The 20,294-nt window shown below is 35.8% G+C and overlaps 2 protein-coding genes across 2 annotated transcripts; both read left to right on the plus strand.

Annotated features, from left to right (window-relative positions):
- The first annotated feature begins 1,185 nt into the window (after positions 1 to 1,185).
- LOC148960148 (traB domain-containing protein-like) lies at positions 1,186 to 13,676 on the plus strand. The gene is made up of 9 exons (XM_089108934.1): positions 1,186 to 1,638; positions 2,292 to 2,524; positions 3,274 to 3,414; positions 5,830 to 5,940; positions 6,955 to 7,005; positions 8,113 to 8,201; positions 9,424 to 9,596; positions 10,275 to 10,383; positions 11,887 to 13,676. Exons 1-9 carry the CDS (start codon positions 1,311 to 1,313, stop codon positions 11,999 to 12,001), a joined length of 1,350 nt encoding a protein of 449 aa, XP_088965060.1. The 5' UTR covers positions 1,186 to 1,310; the 3' UTR covers positions 12,002 to 13,676.
- A 1,107-nt stretch (positions 13,677 to 14,783) lies between these two features.
- Positions 14,784 to 20,118, plus strand: LOC148960149 (protein phosphatase 1H-like; the record flags this gene model as incomplete). Its single annotated transcript, XM_089108933.1, is given in 5 exon segments — positions 14,784 to 15,613; positions 17,189 to 17,300; positions 18,870 to 19,106; positions 19,458 to 19,570; positions 20,034 to 20,118. Coding segments are annotated over 5 exon segments (801 nt in total), but the record flags the coding sequence as incomplete, so codon positions are not given.
- Between the last annotated feature and the right edge of the window lie 176 nt (positions 20,119 to 20,294).

Here is a 20,294-nt window from a genome sequence, read left to right on the forward strand (position 1 = left end):
TACAGATATTCCTTAGTACATTGACTTGTGTTTATAATTGGATGGATAACATTTTTCAGAGATGGCCCCAAGAAATTGAGCCTTGGGAGCTAAGAATCAAGTTAACTGTCGTAGGAGGACCCACCATGGCTGGGTCCGACGCGGAAGAAAATTTTTGAAATTTTATCTGCTAGAAAGGCCTCCCCAGATTAAATTTAATAAAAAACTAGAATCGCTCAGGATAGAAAGTTCGGTATTTTTCAGAAGAACACAGATTATTGTTTATTGGGTGAAATTTTGGAGGGGAAGAATCATGCTTAAACCTTAGTGACAGACTTTGGGGAAATATGGGACGCTGTTGTATTGATTGGTAGAAATTTACTTTCTGAACAGAAATGTGCGTCTTCCTTATTTTGAGTGCTTTCAGTAGGCCATGTTTACACATCAAAAATGAATACATTTTAATGATACAAAAAGTGATTTACTGGATAAAAGCAAATAATAGACAAATAATAGAAATGTATGTAAATAAGTTAGTAAATAGGTCAAATAAAATGACAGATTGCTCTCTTTTTATTTTGTACTTTGTTTTCAAAAATAAAACGGTAGAAAACGGTAAGTTTTTATCTTGTAAAAATGATAAAAACCACTCTGCTTACAAAAATAACCTGATGAGGTTTGTTGCAATAACCAGAAAAACGTTGTTTGGTTCTAACCCGGCTACCAGGGATTTCTTTCTTTCAAGGAAAATGATGGTAATTTCTCCAAAAAAATCGTTTTGCTCAAGATTTTTAGGGGGGTCCATTCCCCCCCGTCCCTCCCCGGGATTTACGGCCCTGATGAAAAGACCGTTGAAAACTGTTTCACAGGACACACAGTGATAACAGCGATGTTCTAATTGTTGAAGTGTTTATTCTGTATAAATATTCGTTTTATTATTATATTATTATTATATTATTCTGAAAGCCCAAATGGAAAAAATTAATTGATTCATTGAGACAGTCATTGAGTTCTTGATGCAGGGTATCGCCTTGTCATTGTAGACTGGTGTGTCTCGAAGGTGTTACGCCCCAAGCCGCTTTGTCACTGAAATATTGTAACAAGTTTTGGTACAAATTTTGGAAAATTGTAGCCTGAGATCTGAAAATTTCTTCTTCGGAACTTTGAACCCAGAATGTTCGAAAACAACAACAACTTCAATGAGTTAATTTTGTGTTCTGTCTATTTAATTGGATGGCCTAAGTAAACGCATAAATTTTTTGCTGGAAAGCTGCAAATAATCTTCCAGCGAAGGCCATAAACCTTTTAAGAAGTTTAAGTATTTTAGCTTAATGGAAGGCGAAAATGTACGGGACGACAGAGAAGGCTCTGATGCACAAAAAACAGAAACGAATTACAACGCCGACGAAGAAATAGATCGGGATGAAGTCAGTATAACCGAGAAGATTGCGGTAGCAGCCGAGCAGAATGTAGATGGCCTAGCCTCAACAGATGATAAAAAACATGACACAGAAATTGCTGATCAAATGGCACAACATTTCGATGACAATAATGAAACGGTGTTAGTTGATGCAAATGGTACGGATAACGCTGAAAGCACCGAAAGCTACGAGTTTGCCAATGGAAGCGACGAGACTTCCTCTTGGGAATCTTTTTCAGGTTAGTAATTTGCTTAGTAGGTTCTTTTGAGATATGTTGAAAATGCTTTTTGAAAATATTCATCAAGCTAATTATATACAGGAATTAGATGTTTCTGGGCATTAAGTAAACCAAATTTTTTTATTTCTTTCCTTTTGAGATAAAATGGTGAAGTTTGAAAATTTTTTAAGAACAATTAATATTCGATATACACCCTAAATAAAGCATGAACTCATTGTCTTCATTTTAACTGCAGAACAGTTTATGTTATGCCTGCTTTTCATTATTGTTTGAAAAACAAGAATAAGAGGGGGAAGGGGTTGAAATGAATAGGGGTTCATGTAAGAACCTAAAAATTACCTTTCTGTATTCATTGTTAAAAATCCTGTAGCTTGTTAAATGGTTATTATCCTTTAATTTTACTTATATTGAATTGTTTTAATTTATTAAGACAAAGAAATAATTGAGCTGTTGATTCAAATATTTTTGTGATATTTTTATAATTAGTTATGAAAAGATGATTTTTTTTCTACACTTCCAAGTATTTTCTTGGCTGAGTATTCATTTCAATGCATAAAGTTTAAGTAGAAAAATGCTTTTGTACCCAATAAATACCAGGTTTGGAGTTTAGTTGTCAAGTAAAGTTGTTGATAGGACAATTCTTTTAATCATAGGACATGACATTGAGGAAGCAGAAGCAATGGTACATCAGGATGGTGGACCTTGCAGGTGCCAAAACTGCATGGAAATGTCCATGGCTCACTCTGCACGCATAATGGAAAGATCTACACACACTGACTTTGAGTTATCGGATAATGTGGTTAAAATTGAAACAGATGATGGATGTAAGATATATGTTGTGGGAACTGCACATTTCAGCATGGCAAGTCAAGAAGACGTTAGCCAGGTAAAATGCCTAATTATTTTGTTCTAAGTGCAATCAGATTAATTTTTATTTGATTAAGACCTTTCAATAAGGATTAAAATTAGAAACAGTGATATAGAGATATTAACCATGTGTTAACAGTGAATCCAAGGAGATTTCATTTGCACCAAAGTTGTTTTTATAAAGCAACAGAAATGAAATGAAAGTTTGATGAAAAAGAATCATCTGTTTTTTGTAGTGTCCATTATCAAAGGCCTATTATCTGATGATAAGGCTTCAAAACTGTAAAACTTAATATGTTTTTTACTTCCATTGACATCACTTAAAGGTCTTTGAACTCTGGAAAGCTCTAAAATCAATCTCTGGTACAATCACTGTCAAAATTACTGGGGACACCCAATATTTTGTGCTATGCTTTTCTCCCCCTTTTCCTCAAAAGCAATGTTGAATGTATAGAATGATATCATACAAGCCATAAGAAAAAATATACTTCATAGCCTCTTTCTTTTTTCTATAGTAATGAACTTTGTTTTTAGAGAAAGATGGGGATTACTGAATTTGGCAGGGATTGCTGAATTTGGCAGGGATTGTAGGTCTTTTTTCTTACTGAGCAGTACAAATTTCTTGCTCTTACAAGAAACCTGAAAATTGTTCCACTTTCAATAATTTTTGCAAAGTAAAGGTCTGAAATATGGTAACTAAGCATAAAACTTAATATATATTTAGTTTTTATAGAGAATCTTAACTTGTATATTCCTGCAATATTTTAGACTATACAGACAGTATGTCCAGATGTTGTTATGGTTGAGCTGTGCGGAGGAAGAGTTAGCATAATCCAGTATGATGAAGAGACTTTGTTGAGGGAAGCAAAAGACATCAGCATGGCAAAACTGAAAATGGCAATTAAAGAGGTGATTATGAAAATCAAAATTTGTTACTTTTTGGTATTTGTTTCATGTTTTATGTTTCATGTTTCTTGTTGTGAGGATGCCAATGTCACAGTGGCTAGGGTCTGGTTTTGGAGTCCTTGACATGACCAAACTTTCACCTAGATTGAGGACAGTCACCAGTTCCTGTAATTTCAGGTGTTGGAATCACGAGGTGTGGTCACATCGAGAGGAAGGACCAGGACACTTCTCGATAAGCATTGCTTATCAGTGTCCTACAACTACCTTCAGATCCTAGGTAGCCACAAACACAAAACGGATTATATTCAAATTGTATTGAGTAAGCTTATATCTGTTATAGGGATCAATTATATGTATATGTTGCTTCAGTTTTCTTAAATCGAATTCATGCATATCAAAGTTCAAATTTAGTCAAAGTGCCCCACTGACATAAAAGTCAAAATTTTGCCACCAAAAGTTTGTTTTAAGGAAGCAAACATCACTGATTTAATATCTGCAAATATTTTTTCAAAATAAGGGCCATAAGTTTATTTTTTTTGAGGAGGGGGGGGGGGGGGTTGGGGGGGTTGAGTCATAAGAGGTTTTTCAAAAAGAGTCTGGGCAGAGTGATGCATTCTGGTGTGTTATTCTATGGTTGATAGCTACAAAACCCCAACAGAGCCTAGAAAATTTCCAGCAACTTAAGGTCGGATAGGAATTTCCAGATTTAAACATTTCATCTAACGATAAGGAAGTCATATCAGAAGTGAGAGAACAAGTTTTGAGAAGACACGACTGTGGAAATGATGTTACAACCCGATCAGAATGTTCCATTACCACCTTCCTCTGGTGACCAGTGAACATGTGGTGGCAAAGCCAAACCTTAGCTAATCAGTCGAATTTTATATCTGGATAAAGGTAGCAGAATAAAGATGGATAAAGTGCTATTTTAAAGTGAAAAATCTGATCGATTTTCTATTACCTTTTTTTATTTTTTCTAATTGAGACAAATTTTAAATCTTAAGGTAATCAGGATCTTCAAAATTTTTGTTTGACCTGGCCTAAATGCTCCTGTAAATTGACATTCGAGATGAAACTTCATAACCTGATATGAGCTGATCTCCAACACTAGAGCCAAAGTAAGACAGCTAAATCGACCCCTAATACATTTGCATACCTGTTGAAATTTTTTAGAGTTGCCAACATTAACATGCCAAGATGTTTTTAGGCCCTTCTTGTTTTTTTCTGGTTTTTTGAGAATATCTGAAACGCCCCTCGTTCAAGCTATACAAGAGCGATATCGGAAGTCTGTTTCCCCCTTGAATTACTTCCATAAAACTGTTCAAAATCAATTAAAACTTGGTAGGGACGTAGGGCTGTTATAAGTCTTGTATCTTATATGTGTTTTGGGTCACCGGGCAGACGAAGACATCGGATTGTAACCGGTCCTATGTCTTTTTATGCTTTGATTCTGCGATTGAGTATAATTTAGTACACCAGCACATCAATATTTGCCGTCTTTAGGCTCTTTTTTGCCAAACCCGATCTCTGCCACCCTTCAAAGGTATGCAATTGGCTGACCTTGCCGGTGTACACCAGAATACGTCACGAGTTCCAGAACATTTAGCCGTGTTTTTTTATTTGAACCAGTAATTTGGAGCTTGAAAAAATGATGTTAACAAAAAGATTTGCAGGAAATAATTCAGAACAGTCAACTCTAAAATAAAATGTAATAAATTGATTTTATGACGTTTTTTTATATTTCATGTCAGTGGCACTTTAAAGGTTGGATTTGCATTGACATTCATGCTAATGGGTATTGAATTTCAGTTCTGAAAAGCATTAAATACTTCATTTACATTAAAGTTCGTAAGAAGTGCCTATAAATGAAAGTCTGTTGGTAACTCATTCAACTGCATGGAAATTAAACAGCTGCAAGTCCTATAGAATGTTTTGTCTGTTTCTATTTCCTGACCAATGAATGTTAGAAACAGGAAGAATAACAAATCAAAGTGCAGCTGGATTCTTTTTTAAAGATCTTTTCAGTGTACACACCAACAGCCTTAGAAGTTGTTTTTGATGTTCTTGAATTGTTCTTTAGTAGTTAACACGTGCTATACCCCTAACTGTTCTTGCCAGGGCTCAATTCCTTGCACCTTTACCCTTCTTTGTACACCTCACATTGATAATTTATCTTCAGTTATTGTTATCATAGAGATCTATCAATTGATAAAACCAGGGATACTTTACTCTAAAGCTCTATTTGCCAGCTTGTCAGTATATCCTAAGTGACACATATCATGTTATTTTTCATAATGTTTATTTTAATTGATTGAAGCATTTCAGTGCTGAATTGAAACTGAAGCTAATACAGCTGCCTATTGTATTGTGGTTAATTTTCTCTTTTTTTTCTTTTGTATTGTGGTTAATTTTTTCTAGAGTGGATTTGTTGGAGGAGTAATGCAGCTCCTTCTATTGAGCATGTCTGCCCACCTGACAAAACAGCTTGGAATGGCACCTGGTGGAGAATTCAGAAGGGCAGTCAAAGAGGTAAGCAAAGTTTTTCAGATATCTCAATGCTGTCTTGCAAATTTTTATCACAATTTCACCGAGACACGTTTCTGTCAGCTCATATATTTTTTGACCTGTCTTAAGTACCACATTGCCTCTTTCAAATGGCAGCCTTCCATTAAACACCTCCCTTGTTTTAATAAGATGAGGTCACATTTCCCATTGTTTTAGAACAAAAGACCATCGTCCTCTAAAGTATTGGGGGGGGGCGGTCGCCCCCCTCACCCCCCCAAATGTCTACCACTGAACTGCCCAAGACCACACCCACGGTCATATTCAATATACCTGGTTTTATATTAGAGATTATGAAGTCATTCAAACCATTCACCGACACTAACTGGCTGATAGAAGTTGCCCATTCATGGAATTGATAGCATGCTAAAGGGTTAATTCTGTTTGCCAAGTAAGAAATTCGCCCAAATAAAAATATACTGACCTGTTAAAAGGTGGCTGTGTCATCTCAAAATCTCTCCAAATTCCATCAAGGGAGGCTGAGCCACCCCGATCCCCTCTCAGCGGCACCCCTGTCCAATTAAGGGTCAAAAATAACGTTACAAGAAGAATGCGACGTTTGATTTGTTCCTTGTTGCTACACCTTTTCTTTTTTGTCAGCATTTTAATCTTTGGCAAGGTGAATAAAAGGTGCCAATGGAACACGCCATTCTTCCTTTCTCGCTACTTTCGATCTGCAACTTATTTATGCTTACCTTTCATTATCCGATGTTTATTCTTTGAGGATGAAAAGTACTTTTTATTAGTATGTTATATTTCCATTTTTCCGTGCCCACTTGATGTCGAAGCCCCCCAATAATTGTCAAACTGTAGTATATTTCCTTCAAACAATGTACTGAATGAGGAGGAATACAATGGACAGACCTCCCTCCCCTCAATATGAATTTACTTCCGACGGCACGGTTCGCGGTATCAAATGTTTATTTGGTTATCTTCCTTTTAATCGAAACCTTTTTTAACTTTTTACTTTTATTTATTTAGGCCAAGAAGATTCCAGGTTGTCAAGTCTTACTTGGTGACCGCCCTGTTCAGGTAGGAAGCACGTGTTTCAAGGAAACTTTAATATTTATTACAACACCTGTTTTTATAATGCGCTTTAGTGATTGATACTCCATGCCTGTACCATTTACTTCGTTTATGCCGCTGTTTTGTTATGTTTCGCGCCATGTTCAAGCTAAAACCGCACAATATTTTTTGTAGGCTGTTTTTTCACGTTGAAAGTTTCCTGTTAGATGGTCATTTTCAGAAACATAGCAGCAAAGTTAAAAATTGTCTAAGAATGTATGATTGGATGGAGCTCATACCATTAACGTGTTTACAAAGTTCAAGACTCAGAATATTAGCTTTAATGAAACTAAAAAAATTCAAACAAGTATTCTGAATTTTAAACATTTGAACTCTAAAACGCATTTATTCTTACATTCTTTGACAGCTTTTGGTTAGATACTTAAAAAACTTTTACTCGACCTGGCTCTTTTGTTTTCATTTGAAATTGTGTATTTTGGACAGATCCAGAGCTCATGTTGCCTTGATGTAAAGATTGAGGAGAGGGAGGTTAACTTAGCCAGCAAACCAAGTTTAAAATAAATCTGCAAGTATGCATAAGACCCATCGTTTATTGACGGCAGTGCCTTTTCAAGCTTTGGCATTAACGCTTTGCACTGCCTTTGAGCCAGTGAAAAAGCGATGGTTAAATTGTAATTTCGATATTAACAAAGACAGCGTAGACAGATGTGGCTTAAGATAAGCACACAAATTAACGAAAGAAGGATTGCGGACAGGGTAAAAGGGACCAGTTGGAGCAGTGTCAAATGAAACGTACAAAGGGGGCGATGCCCCCCTCCAACTTGTCGCTGATAAATAGATTTTTATTAGCCCAAATTGTTATGTAGATAAAACGTTGAACAAAAATGTACAATTAAAACAGCATCTTCAGCGATTTTGCCTCTATGTGGACTAGAGGTGGTGTGAGGGGAATATCTTGACATTGCTGCCCCTTGTTCACAGTCGATGGCACGATCCCTTTAAAAAACAGGACTGAAAATAGCATTTAGTAAAGGGTTTCTTGGTAAAGGTATTAAAATATGCTGATAGATCACGTGTAATTTTTGTTTTCATCGTTTTGTTTCGTTTTTCCAGATCACACTCAGTAGAGCAATGGCTGCTTTATCGTTCTGGCAAAAATTGAAAATGGGTTGGTGTTTGCTCACGTCTCGAGACCCTATAAGGTGAGCTGGCTTTTGAAAGCTTTGAAAAAATCTGGAGAAATTATCTTTCATGCATAAGGAACTTTGATTGATTGCGTAGAGCTTCAGTCATTGTAAAGCAGCATCCAAATTTTATATTAAGCAACTACAAAGGCATGCTGCGAGCCTGTTTTTCTGGATCTTCTTTGAAATTGTTTTGAATGGGGATCTTAATTGTTTGTACTAAATTGTAATTGTAATTCATTGTACTGAATTTTTGGTGTATAATTTGGATAAAGAACCAGTATCTTAGTCTGCAAACGTCGATTTTACAAAGTTCTAGTGCTCGTGACATTGATTTTACAAGTTTTGCAAGAGTTTTGAACGTGATTGGCGACTGAGAAGTTTTAATCCAGAGCGATTTTTGTGGTCTAATTCCTAATAAGTTTTTACTGCATATATTTTCATCAGATCTGAAATAAAAGCAAAAACAATTTTATCAACATTTTATCAGGATCAAACTTGTGATGGTATATCCTAAACTAAGCTCAATAAGTCGTGTTATGAAGTTTGGAGTTTTAAAGCTTAACAAAAAAGCTTTTTACAAAGCAGCACTTTAAAATACGCCCGAAAATCGTCAAAAATATATAGTATTTCTTTTGTATTCTGTTCACATATGAAATAGATTGATAAAGAAGCGCAAATTTATGATGATGTAGGACAGCTTGATTTGCCATAGAAAGACGAAGACACAACATTCTTGTGAAATCAAAGAACTCACAGGCTGCCTTTGTTTTATAAAGCATCTTGTATTTAAGAACCGTTTTCAGGCTAAGGAATACATAGGGTTCCTCTTATGAATGAAACTTTTCACAATGACCAAGGATCATTTCTGATGATAGTCCACTTAGAAATTAACTGTATACTTTATCTTTATATAACTTTGTGTCTTAAAGAAAAAATTGAATTGAAGTATTTTTTTATAAGATTCTTTGTTCGTTTCTCTCCCAAATGCATGAAAAATATCCTTTGAGATAAGAATCTTTGATTCTAAATGACCATATGCATTTTTTGAAATACGACAAAGAACAATCTGACCCTTGTCTGACTCTTGAAAACGGGTCCTCTTTGCAGGGATGTTCTGTATCCCTACTAACAGCTAGTTAGATTTCTTGTCCTCTTGCATTCATAGTTTGAAAATCTGGATAAAGAATTTTAGTGTGTTATGTGAAAAACATAAGAGAACATCGAAATATTTTTTTAGCAAAGAGGACATCGAAAAATTCAAGCAAAAAGACATGCTAGCAGAAATTTTAAAAGAAATGACAGGGGATTATCCGATGCTGACAAAAGTGTTTGTGAATGAGAGGGATCTTTACATGGCTCACACATTGCGCAAGGCAGCAAGACCTGTGCCTATTGTTGACGAGACTGGAGGTAGGAGATCGCTCATGTTTTTTTTCATTTTTGAGATAATAGAATTTTCATATTTTTTGCCCCCTGTCCCTTATATCATTTTGCATTTTCATTGTCCAAAACCATCCATGGTTACTCAAATGGCAGGCGTGCTTTCACTAATTTCGAATTATTACGAATTACGCACCAACCTTGCAAGTTCTTGCGAGGTTTTCCCCCTTACCGTAAAGCTTTATTGTACACATTTAACAAGAAGTCGAAAAGTTTGTTAAAGTTTGTTTCTGTAACTATTTACAAAGCTTTCAGCTTTTTATTTGATGATTGCATCGACTTTTCCATCTCCTGCATGATCGGCAATTTTGTGATCTGAAATGTTGTAAATAGCGGTGTCGCTACAATTGCCACAGTATAAGAAATACATTTTTTTTTCATAATGTTTACGGGAAAAGGCTTTCAATATATCAGTAAATTGCATTTTTCTCAGTTCCATCCAAATCTTTATTGTCAGTTCGCAAAGTGATAGCTGTCTGTCATATTTATTTTTTATTGTTTATTATATTTAAATGTAATGCCTAAAAATTTCAACCATTTCAAAAAAGGTAATCTCCCTCTAGTAATTAAAAATGAAGAGTCTTTAGCTGAGAAACCTTCAATGGGACATTTTCCTTCCAATCTTATATTTAAATTTTTTCATTTCAGCAATATGTGGACACGAACCGGCTGTAGTCGTTGGGGTCGTAGGACTCGGCCACTTAAATGGCATCAAAGAGAATTTCGGTAAACACGTCGATATGGTGGATTTACTAAAGTAAGTCATTGTCTTTGCGCTCGCAGATAGCCTCTGGGTATACAGTTGACTCCGTTTATAGTCATTCCTCTTAACCGTTTTCAGTGACATGAAATTAAGACCCACGTACGGAAAACTAACCAATTTTGCTCCATTCACAATCACACTCCGCTTCCTGTCTCAGAATTTCAAGCAACGTTTGATGTGACTATACCCGGGGTCTTCTGTACATGGACAAAGTCTACCTCATGTACCGCTGGATCGAACACATCGACACACATTCCCACAACATAGCTCTCGTGACTCTTGCCAACATGTCTTTGAGAACTAACTAACTACTATTGTAAATCCTTGAATAAGCCTCCAGGTGCTTATTTTGCAAGACACATTTTGGGGGTAGGGGCTTATTCGAGTGGGGGGGGGGGCTTATTCGAAGGGGGGACTTATTCGAAGAGGGAGCTTATTCAGCAGTAGCCAAAACAAAATAACCAGGGTAAATTTTTTTCCACTTTCTGTGGCTGGTCAGTAAAGTTAAAATGCAGATATATTGGGACCTATTGCTGTCGAGGCAGTACCTCACTCAGTTCATGGGGGACGAGGGATAATTTTACAAGAATAAATTTATAGTGTGGGCTTATTCAAGGGAGGGCTTTTTCAAAGGTAGGGGCTTATTCAAAGGGGAGGCTTATTCGACGGGGGGACTTATTCGAAGGAGGGGGGGGGGGGCTTATTCGAGTACAACTCTCTATGCCTTTAACGACTTACATCATAATACTGGATCAAATTTTTTATTATTTGAACATTGTCAAAATACTTTATCCTGCAACAGTGCCTTTATTTTTTTATCCTAGTTTGACAAGGGGTTTATAGAATCACTAACAGAACTAAAAGCTTTAAATGAGACTTCGAGAATTTGGCTCATTGTGGGACAATCAAGTTGTGCCATAGAAGCTTCTTGATTGAGATTTTCCATTTACATAAAGAGTTCGGTCGATTTTTCAAACTTATAACTTTTTCTTTATGAACTTTTATAAGACTTCCCATCGCTATTATTCCTGTTTCCAGTAAATACTAAGATGACGTTAAAGTTTCCAGTCCTTCCATTAAACAAGGCAAAGTATTTTTAAAGAGTCGTAATTCTTTATAGCCCATGAGGAAGTAATGATAAAGATTTTATGTATTACCTCTTCGAATAATAATTGTAATTGATTAGAATCTTTGTTAATTATAATACTTTTTTCTGTCTTTGTAATATATATGTTATATATGTTTTAAATGTATGTAGCTGTTATTGTGGTTCAATGTGTTTGTTGTTATCTACAGGCTAATCTATATGAATGGTCTGAGCTGATTTGGATCTTTTATTTAGTAAAAAAATATTAAGAAAATGTGTACTTTTATTTAGCGGGGCCCCCTGCCCCCCTGTGGTGCAGGCCCAGCATTAAGGGGTTTGTTAAAAAATTACAATATTGATAAATAGAAGTTTTTATCACAAGTTCTTATTTGCCATGTTTTATTTTTTAGGGTTCCCAAGCCATCTGCGAGTTCAAAGATTTTCAAATACACTTTTAGAGCCTTTCTCGTTGCGGCAATTAGCTGGGGTGTTTTCAAGCTGGTCAAATGGACAGGCGTGTGTTGACTTCCGTATTTATTTTCTTCGAAATTGTGAACCAATATTTGTTGTCCGTTAGTTTTAGCCTAAAATATCTGGCCTCTGCTGTAGACAAGAAAAGCCTCGTCTGCGTATGATCATGTGACTCTGAGTCGTGACACTTAAGAATCCACGTGACTGGTGTAACCACATCTCCTTAATTGATTGGTCACTTTGTGGCTGGCAGGTTTATTTCCACCAATCAGATTCCTTTCTATAATTCTGTTACGAGATATTTGCCAAGAAATCTCTCAAGGTTCAAGAGTCACGACTTACAATTGCGATTTATTGATTAATATCTTTGTATCGTTTGCCAGAAACCTCTAAATTCCAATGGATCGCAAAAAGATTTGAGAAATTTTTTCTTTAAAACTGACATTAATGCCTTAAAATGAGGTTAGCATTATTTTCAAAAATTGGAGGACATTAGCGTATAAAATATTTTCAAAAATTTGCTGGAGTTTCAAATTCTTAAGTATTTTATTGTTTATTTTACGTGTTGCTAGAGTTTGTCCTGAATCTTTGAATTTTCTCATGATCTGATAATTATTCAAAATGTTTCAACAGATTTAATAGGCCGTTGCTTTCTGTGTGTCGTAGGGATATCAAGTTTCTTTTTAGATCTCAAGTTGTTACAGTTTTCTTTATTTAGGTTTTTAGCTACATCTAATAGAGTGAATAAATATGACATCGTCAAAAATCTGTTTTTAAAAATTTCTTAATTTGACACATTACCTGAAAGAACGGTAAAAAATACCTCTCTAAATGCAAAATCAGTTAGATATGTTGAAATTAGGACAAGATATGGCCGATAATAGATTTCATGTCTGCTAGCGGATTACTGTTTTTCTGGCCTGGTTCATAAAGTTATGAACCAAGATCAAATACAGATGTTGATGGGACAAGAGCCTGTGCTAATGTGACCATATCTAAGCCAATTTGTAATGCCTCTGACTGATTTTGCACATTTAGAGGTATTTCATTTTTGTGACGTCATCACTTTGGAACTCCATTGGTATCTGAACCTTTAGGGACATTTTTTGCTTGGGCCAACAAAACCTAATCAGTTTTCGCCTATTTGAAATCAAAACATATTTATCTTCTATTCTTTGTACAATCCATTTTTGAGGAGGCTGGGAATCTGAAAAGTCGAAAAGACAACGGTAGTTCAGCAACGTTTGTTGCAAGTTTGGTAAGCTGCAAGGCCGTTCTCCCCAACAATATGGAAGCTTGGAACCTTGGAAGCTTGGATAATGTTTTTCGCAGATAGCAGTTTTTATGGCTTCAGAAAGTTCTTATCGAGAATCCGGACAAACATCTTCGCATCATTCGGGCGAATGGTGTCGAATCAAGCTGCCCTAAAGGTGCTCATCTGGAAACAAAGTTGCTAATTAGAAAGGAAGCTCTAAATTCATCCTTTTCCCCAGCAATATAAATTCCGCATAATGTGTCTTCTCATTTGCATCAACTTATTTTCCTTCAGGCTACTTGCCCGGTTGGTGAATTACCGTGGTCTTTCTGCATTCATAGATCACATGATGGTTGGAAGTTTAATAGTTTTGGATTGAAAACGGCTGAATCTTGTTGCGTCTTAAAATTTATTTAGATTGAAAATGGTACTTAGAGGGTTGATAAGGTGTCTACATATATTTATATTTCAAAATCAGGCTGTTTTTTTGTTTTTACCTTGATCTGCAAGAATGCTTTTTGACGATGGCCAGGTTGGTAGCCAACCACAAAGATATTGCTAGGGTGAGGGGGGTGGAGTTAGTATAAAAATATTTGCAGAAGCTCAAGTTCTCAAGTTAAAGCTGTATAACAGTATGATAAAAGAAGATGTCAATTGCCAAATAGAAAGTCTATTGCGATGTGGAGGGCTTGGGGTCCAACGGTACGCATTTCCGTGTGATATTTGCGAATTTTCTGTTATTTCCTATTGTACATTCGAAAAAATTTCCATCGTATTGAACGAAGCCTGAAGCATAACTCCTGAAGCATTCTGGGAGATTTTCATCCAAATTCCATTTCCTATCAAAAGATTGTCGATGCCCGTGTTTCGCTCCATAGGAAGTCCCTCTGCTGAATACTTACCAAAATTTTCTTTGAAAACGCAATAACGTTCTTGCTATTTGACAAGATGAGCATAAGTCTTGTAAAATTAGGCTAGTCTCTTCAATATTTGTTGCCGCCAGATGCCAGTGACGTTTGAGTTCTCTTTTCTGATATCCTTCACGCTTGCAAAATTGTTATTTGTTTGTTCAGGTTCAGATTGGTATATAGGATATTTACGTTTAAATAGTGTCTCTTAGAAATGCTGCCAAATACCCACTGATTAAAAACGATTCAAAACGTTTATCCTTCGGTTTTGCAGTTTCCATAACAAAATGTGTTCTTTAAATGTATTTTGAAACTTACAATATCAGCAGTGTTTTAATTTTTATTTTTTATGCACTTTTATTTGACTCCCAGATTCATCTCCAACAAAAAGAAATATTTTTATAAAAAAATGTTAATGGAAAGGGGGGGAAGGCGACACAGAGCTCCCTCCCTTTTATGGACAAGGGGGTAGCATTGTGGAACAAACAAAGACGACTGGCCATATCTCTCCCGGTTTTCGAATCACTGAACCAATTTTGCATATTTTGAGATTCTTTTACGTTGTGTGTTCAAAATTCAAAGGTTCTAAAAATAGTTTTCTGTGACGTCACTCTATTGCTTTGGCTATCTCCTTCCTCGATACTGTTTTTCCGTTTTCATCTTTTTCTTTTGTTATCTTTTTGGCAAGCAGCGGTTGAAAACGAGGTCGATAGGACGGACGTGGACTAGAAGGAAGACGCTCATTTGGAAAGTTGAAAATGCCAGTCGAAGGGAAAACTATGTTTCTTTACTTTGAATAAAAAAGTCATGCATTGTAATACGAGCTCATTCAGCGCTACGTTTCTTGATTGAACAAGTTTCGGAATCTCCAGGCTGTTTGAGAATGTAAAAAATCAACCAATGAGTTGCATTTTTACTTGGAAAAGATTAGCTGGAGGTTAGATTATCAGAAGAAGGAACTGGAAGGAAGCAATTGTTGATGAAAAAGGCATTCGCTGTGCTCGGGACTTGGTTTTATCTGACGCATTTTTGTTCCTCAGTTTGGTTCCGTATATAAATTCTGCAGCTGTAATTTTTTAGGCCGTCTTTTTTAAAGTATTTGCACAATAAGGCAGGTTGGGCAGTATCCTTGACAATTAATACCTTTTTATCGTTGCAACTGAGAAACAGCTACGATATAAAAATATTTGTTTATATTTAGTTTTTGAGATTGATTGATCAGGGTGCATATTTCAGTTATTTTTCCGCCATGGCGTTTGCATCAAGTTTCAGCGCTTTTAAGAAATGGTCTGGCAGCGCTATTGCCGCATTCCTTGACCAACCACATCGCTCAGCTCCAGGCCTGGCATCGTATACCAAATTCAAATTACCAACAAAATACACGTACAAAAGACCTGACTTCCTTGAGCTTGACATGGAAGCAACAATGGCTGCAGCGGATCACGAAATCAGGCCTGTAATGAGACCAAAAAAATGTCTGGCTATGGACGCAGGCTATGCAGAGTAAGTATTTTGAGTTTCTGCAGTTTGAATACGTTGACCAAGACAGTCTTTCTCAAAATTTATAGTTTAACGAAAATATCTGGTGTTATTCACTGACTGAACTTCTAGAACTTTGATCAGTATTGTAAAGAGTGGTGCTCATGTATGAAAAATTATGATTGTCCTGCAAACAAGTCTTTTTTCAAAGCCATATTATGGATTGTTAAAGGTTTTTATTTGTGGGCTTATATGTGGTATTAGAGAATGGCTTAAGGTTCAAACTATTTGGAGCTTATTGAAGGAGAAGTGGGAAGCAAGGGCACAGCCCCCTTCAATATGTATATAATCTTATTGCAGTCACAAATAAGACAATTTGGACATCAGCCTTTGGAATTTTTAAACATAATCCACCTCAAATGAAAGTTTCCAACTTTATACAAGAAGCAAGTTAAAAACAGAAACTTGGCTAGATAGGCATTTCTTATAGGCCATGCCATAAAGCAATCAAAGCGAAGGAGCATCAGCATTTCAGATATTGTATCCAAATGGTATTCTTTAGTTGTCTCCAAATCTTTACTACTCCATAAGCAGCATTCATACAAAATTTCATAACTATGTAACTCAATTTAACTCATATCTGATAAATGCTAGTTTTTTTCCTTGTCACCATAGCAGCCACAGCCAATGGCAACCTCTAGAGAGTTTGAATCCTGGTTCTAAAAAACTCAAATATGCCAGGGATAAGGGGGGGGGGGCAAGAAAATCAAAGTGAGGGGGCTGAGGTTAATAAGGTTATTAGACTAAAAAACAAACTTTCATGATATTTTATGCCTATGATTTTATTGGGCACTCGTTATGTGTAGCAGTATATTGGAAGGCCGGCAATAGGTTGTAGGGTCCTTAGGTACATCTAAAGAGGAGGCTTCCTTGAGAGCAATGCTAGGAGAAAATTTTTGCAACCATGCCCCCTAGGTTAGCTTAAAATACATTTCAGAATATTCCTTGCAGTGCTTTTCTGCAAGAGTTTTGCTATTTTAAGGCATGGTTTTTTATGTTTGATTAATTCCAGTCTTAAAATGGAATTCATTACTTTATGGGGCACCATAGACCGCAGCTTATTCCTTTTAAATAAAGCAATACTGTAAAAAAGGATTTATTTCACCATTCTTTTCTTCTATTTCTATTTTTTTCTATTCTTTTTCTTCTCTCAAAAACACTTTTTGCAAGAAAGTGGGGGGGAGGGGGGCTGGGCCCCCCACCTGGCACCACCCATTATAAATTATTATCTCATCCTATTGTTTCACTTTGTCTCATTGGCATTTTACACAGGGAATGATCCCTTGAAATCTCAATGCCTGCTAATAATCTGAAACTGGTAGAAAAGAAGCAAATGCTAATTTGGTTTTACTTCAGCTAAAAAAATATGGACCAAAAAGTGTCTGGCCAAGAAAGAGGCATCCTTTAACAGCAACTATCTTAACCTAGCTCACTTAAGATTTATTTTTTGTGAAATTGTGGTCTTTGAAAATCATAACAAATCTAGAAAGCAACAGTATATCATTGCATTTTAATAATTGAAGCTTTTTTGAAATTTAGAACCATCAATGCTGGAAAGACCCATAAGCGTAATGAAGATCAAAGTGTTGTTGAGTCATTTTTCATTAAAGTTGCTGAAGAGTTTTGGGATTCACCAAAGGAGCTTGAAAAGGTGAGAAGAAAAACATTATTTCAATGAGAGCAATTTACTTTTAGAGCAATTTATGAGAACAATCTGTAGCTTCCCTCGAGCATTCGAGGAGAGACTAGATGGAGGCAAGAGCTATGGCTCTCCTTAGTTTACATTGTGAAAAAATGAAAGACTGGACAATGTTGAATTGAGTTTTCTTGTGTGTTGTAAAACAAACAAACTTTGGTGAGAATTAGTTATAAATTATTACTACTGAAATGATTGTCAAAACAAAAGTACAACAGAATAATGTTTGATTAAGCTTCTCTTGGTAAAATATATGGATGGCTTATAAGCCTCTTGCAATACACCCTCAGTGATAAAAAAGACCTTCTTCAGTAGGGGCACAGTGGTTGGTGACTCTGTGGGGGGGATGAGCTTGCAATGTTCCTGCAAATGATTAACAATAAAAACAATGATATGATCAAATGTATGCACTGGTTTTTAAAATGCAGAAAGACATGGAAAACAATATGTATCTTTTGTATCACCAGATCTACTTGCACATTCCCTCTTTACTGGTTCCAATAAGACTGTAAGAACAGAATAGCCAGCATGAAACCACTCTAGGGTTTCGTCGATTTGCAGAAAGGCGGAAACCGTTCACATGTTTTTCTCTGTGCGCAATTTGATTAGTCGATGTGTCGAATGCCTTTGAAGCTGGTTACAATGATTTATGTCAAAACATAAAGATGTCGCTTTTTTCTTCGTGCTGGCTATTCTGTTTATTATCAAGCTTCGCTCCCAGATCTAAGTCTGTAAGAGAACAGAAAACATCCGTATTAAAACTTTGGATAATCATAATCACTGCAATCAGCATCTTAAGAAAATGAAGAAATGAATTGTGATTTTCAGTGCATGAGAAGTTCTTCTTAGCAATGATGTGTCATCAAACTTTCCGATTACTTCATCATAACTAAAGGTGCTAAATAAGTCAAGTTCAAAATCTATTTTACCTATTTTGGCACATTGTTGATTGCAGCCAATTTTTTTTACATACTTAGGCTTTAAAAAGGTGCATTAATTTGGTAATTACAATGGGAAAGCTTGTGTTCACAGATAAGCAGACTGTAAATAATAATAGACTGCAAGTTTTACTTTTCTCAGAAAACATTTTCTGTCTGCATCTTACAGATGTTTGACATGAGACCCCCATGAGTATCATATATTTCCAAATACTTTTTTGTGGACACAACCCTTAGTTCTCTGCTCGATCAATTTTGCTTATTGTCTAAGTTTGGCAAGAAAATGTTGGTGTGGTCTGATTTTTAGTAACTTGCTCTTTGTGATGTAATTATATTGTTTTATAGCTGTCTTTACAAACTTACACAGGGTAAAGATTCACAGGCTGTATGTTTTCTTATTACAGATTAAGAAAATTAACTTTTTTTTCATATTCACTTTACACTATTATGTAGTCTTGACTAGAAAGTAGTTGTGGAAAGGGTTGTTTCATTTACTTCTTGAATTAATCATTTAAAACAGTTACAATTAAATCTTTTTTATGTCAGTCAACTATATATATATTTATTCATATTTCCATTTTATTAGTATTCCATTCCCTGTGTATATTTTGGAATATTTGACGGGCATGCTGGAATAGGAGCTGGGCTTATGGCTAGTGCACTGCTTCGTGAGCACATCCAGGAAAAGTTGAATGAGATTGCTCACATGCTGATTCTTGATAAAGAGGAGTTGGCCAAGAATTATTTAAACCATGGCCTTATTCAAGATGTGAATGCAGAGAAACTGGTTGCTGGTGCTCTGGAGCAAGCATTTGTTGAATTTGTAAGAATTTGTGCCACAATTTGTTTTATCGTCTTTTTCAGTTGTTTTTAATTTCGTCATTTTGAATGAATCATTTTAAATCAGTTATCTGCTATACATAGTCTCTTTTGAATTTGATAAACGATGAAACTGTAACTTCAGCCCATTCACTTTCTACCATCCTTCTAGGAACCAACTGACCTTCAGACACTTAGAATGTGTTGCAGAAGATTTGCTACCTCTCAACTGTTAAGCTAGTTTTTTTTTGGAATGTGGTACTTGACCATTCAAAACATTTTCACTTTTACTTTTTAAAGACATTGTTTGGTTCATCAAAAAATATTAAATTATTTATCCTCATTCGCTCTTCAGGATGAAAGGATAAAGAGTGAAAAACTGGATTACTATATTGATGGTGGCTGCACTGCATTAGTTGCTCTGTTTACATTGGGTAAACTTTTTGTTGCAAATGCTGGTGATTGTAGGTACGGCATTCATTTTCTTTTGGCCTCATTTAAGAAACACAGGATTTTCAAAACTCTATGTCGTATCACTTGATTTCCAGAAGGCTTTTTAAATAAAGCCTCATTCTCATAAAAGTCATCTGCAGATACATACTGCTCTTTAATTTTTAAGCATAGTCAGCCAGAGACCCATAGCTAAGATCTGCGCAGGGTTGTTTCCTCAGCAAAAATAGGCTTGTGTGTATTTTTAAAGAAGAGATATTATCTGCTCACAAAGGTCTTTGATTAAACATGACTCAATCTCTCTCCCTATTATTTATTTATTTATTTATTTATTTACTTTTTCTTCCTTTCTTCCCCTCTTTTCTTCTTTCTTTCTTTCCTTCGTTCTTGACTTCTCAACATCTCCTTCTCTCACTCCCTCAGTACACCTTTCTATCTTTGAAAGTCCCATATAAATTTGCTGTTTTTATTTTCTGCAAAGGGCTGTCATCTGCAGAGACTTCCAGGCTCACCAAATGTCATTTGATCATACACCAGAAACAGAAAGACAAAGAATACAAAATCTGGTTTGTTTGTCTAACAATTAATTACCTCTTTTTTATTTGTCTAACATTTGAATTAAGAGATGTAGCACTCTGAGAGTTCAGGTTGTCACATCAACACACTTTGAAATCACTGTTGATCAAACTTGGCCATTACTCTCAGAATTCCATGACCACAATCCTGAACTTTTGGGCTGCAT

The sequence above is a fragment of the Rhopilema esculentum genome, chromosome 6 (assembly GCF_057945365.1).
Source record: "Rhopilema esculentum isolate cy_ngs chromosome 6, ASM5794536v1, whole genome shotgun sequence".
NCBI classification, from domain to species: Eukaryota; Metazoa; Cnidaria; class Scyphozoa; order Rhizostomeae; family Rhizostomatidae; genus Rhopilema; species Rhopilema esculentum.

What these genes read in the sequence shown, in the direction of transcription:
- LOC148960148 (XM_089108934.1), top strand. Translation starts at nt 1,311, where the DNA reads ATGGAAGGCGAAAATGTACGGGACGACAGAGAAGGCTCTGATGCACAA. An exon ending in CTCTTGGGAATCTTTTTCAG is followed by an intron (nt 1,639 to 2,291) that starts GTTAGTAATTTG and finishes TTTTAATCATAG; the next exon opens with GACATGACATTGAGGAAGCA. An exon ending in GATATGGTGGATTTACTAAA is followed by an intron (nt 10,384 to 11,886) that starts GTAAGTCATTGT and finishes TTTATTTTTTAG; the next exon opens with GGTTCCCAAGCCATCTGCGA.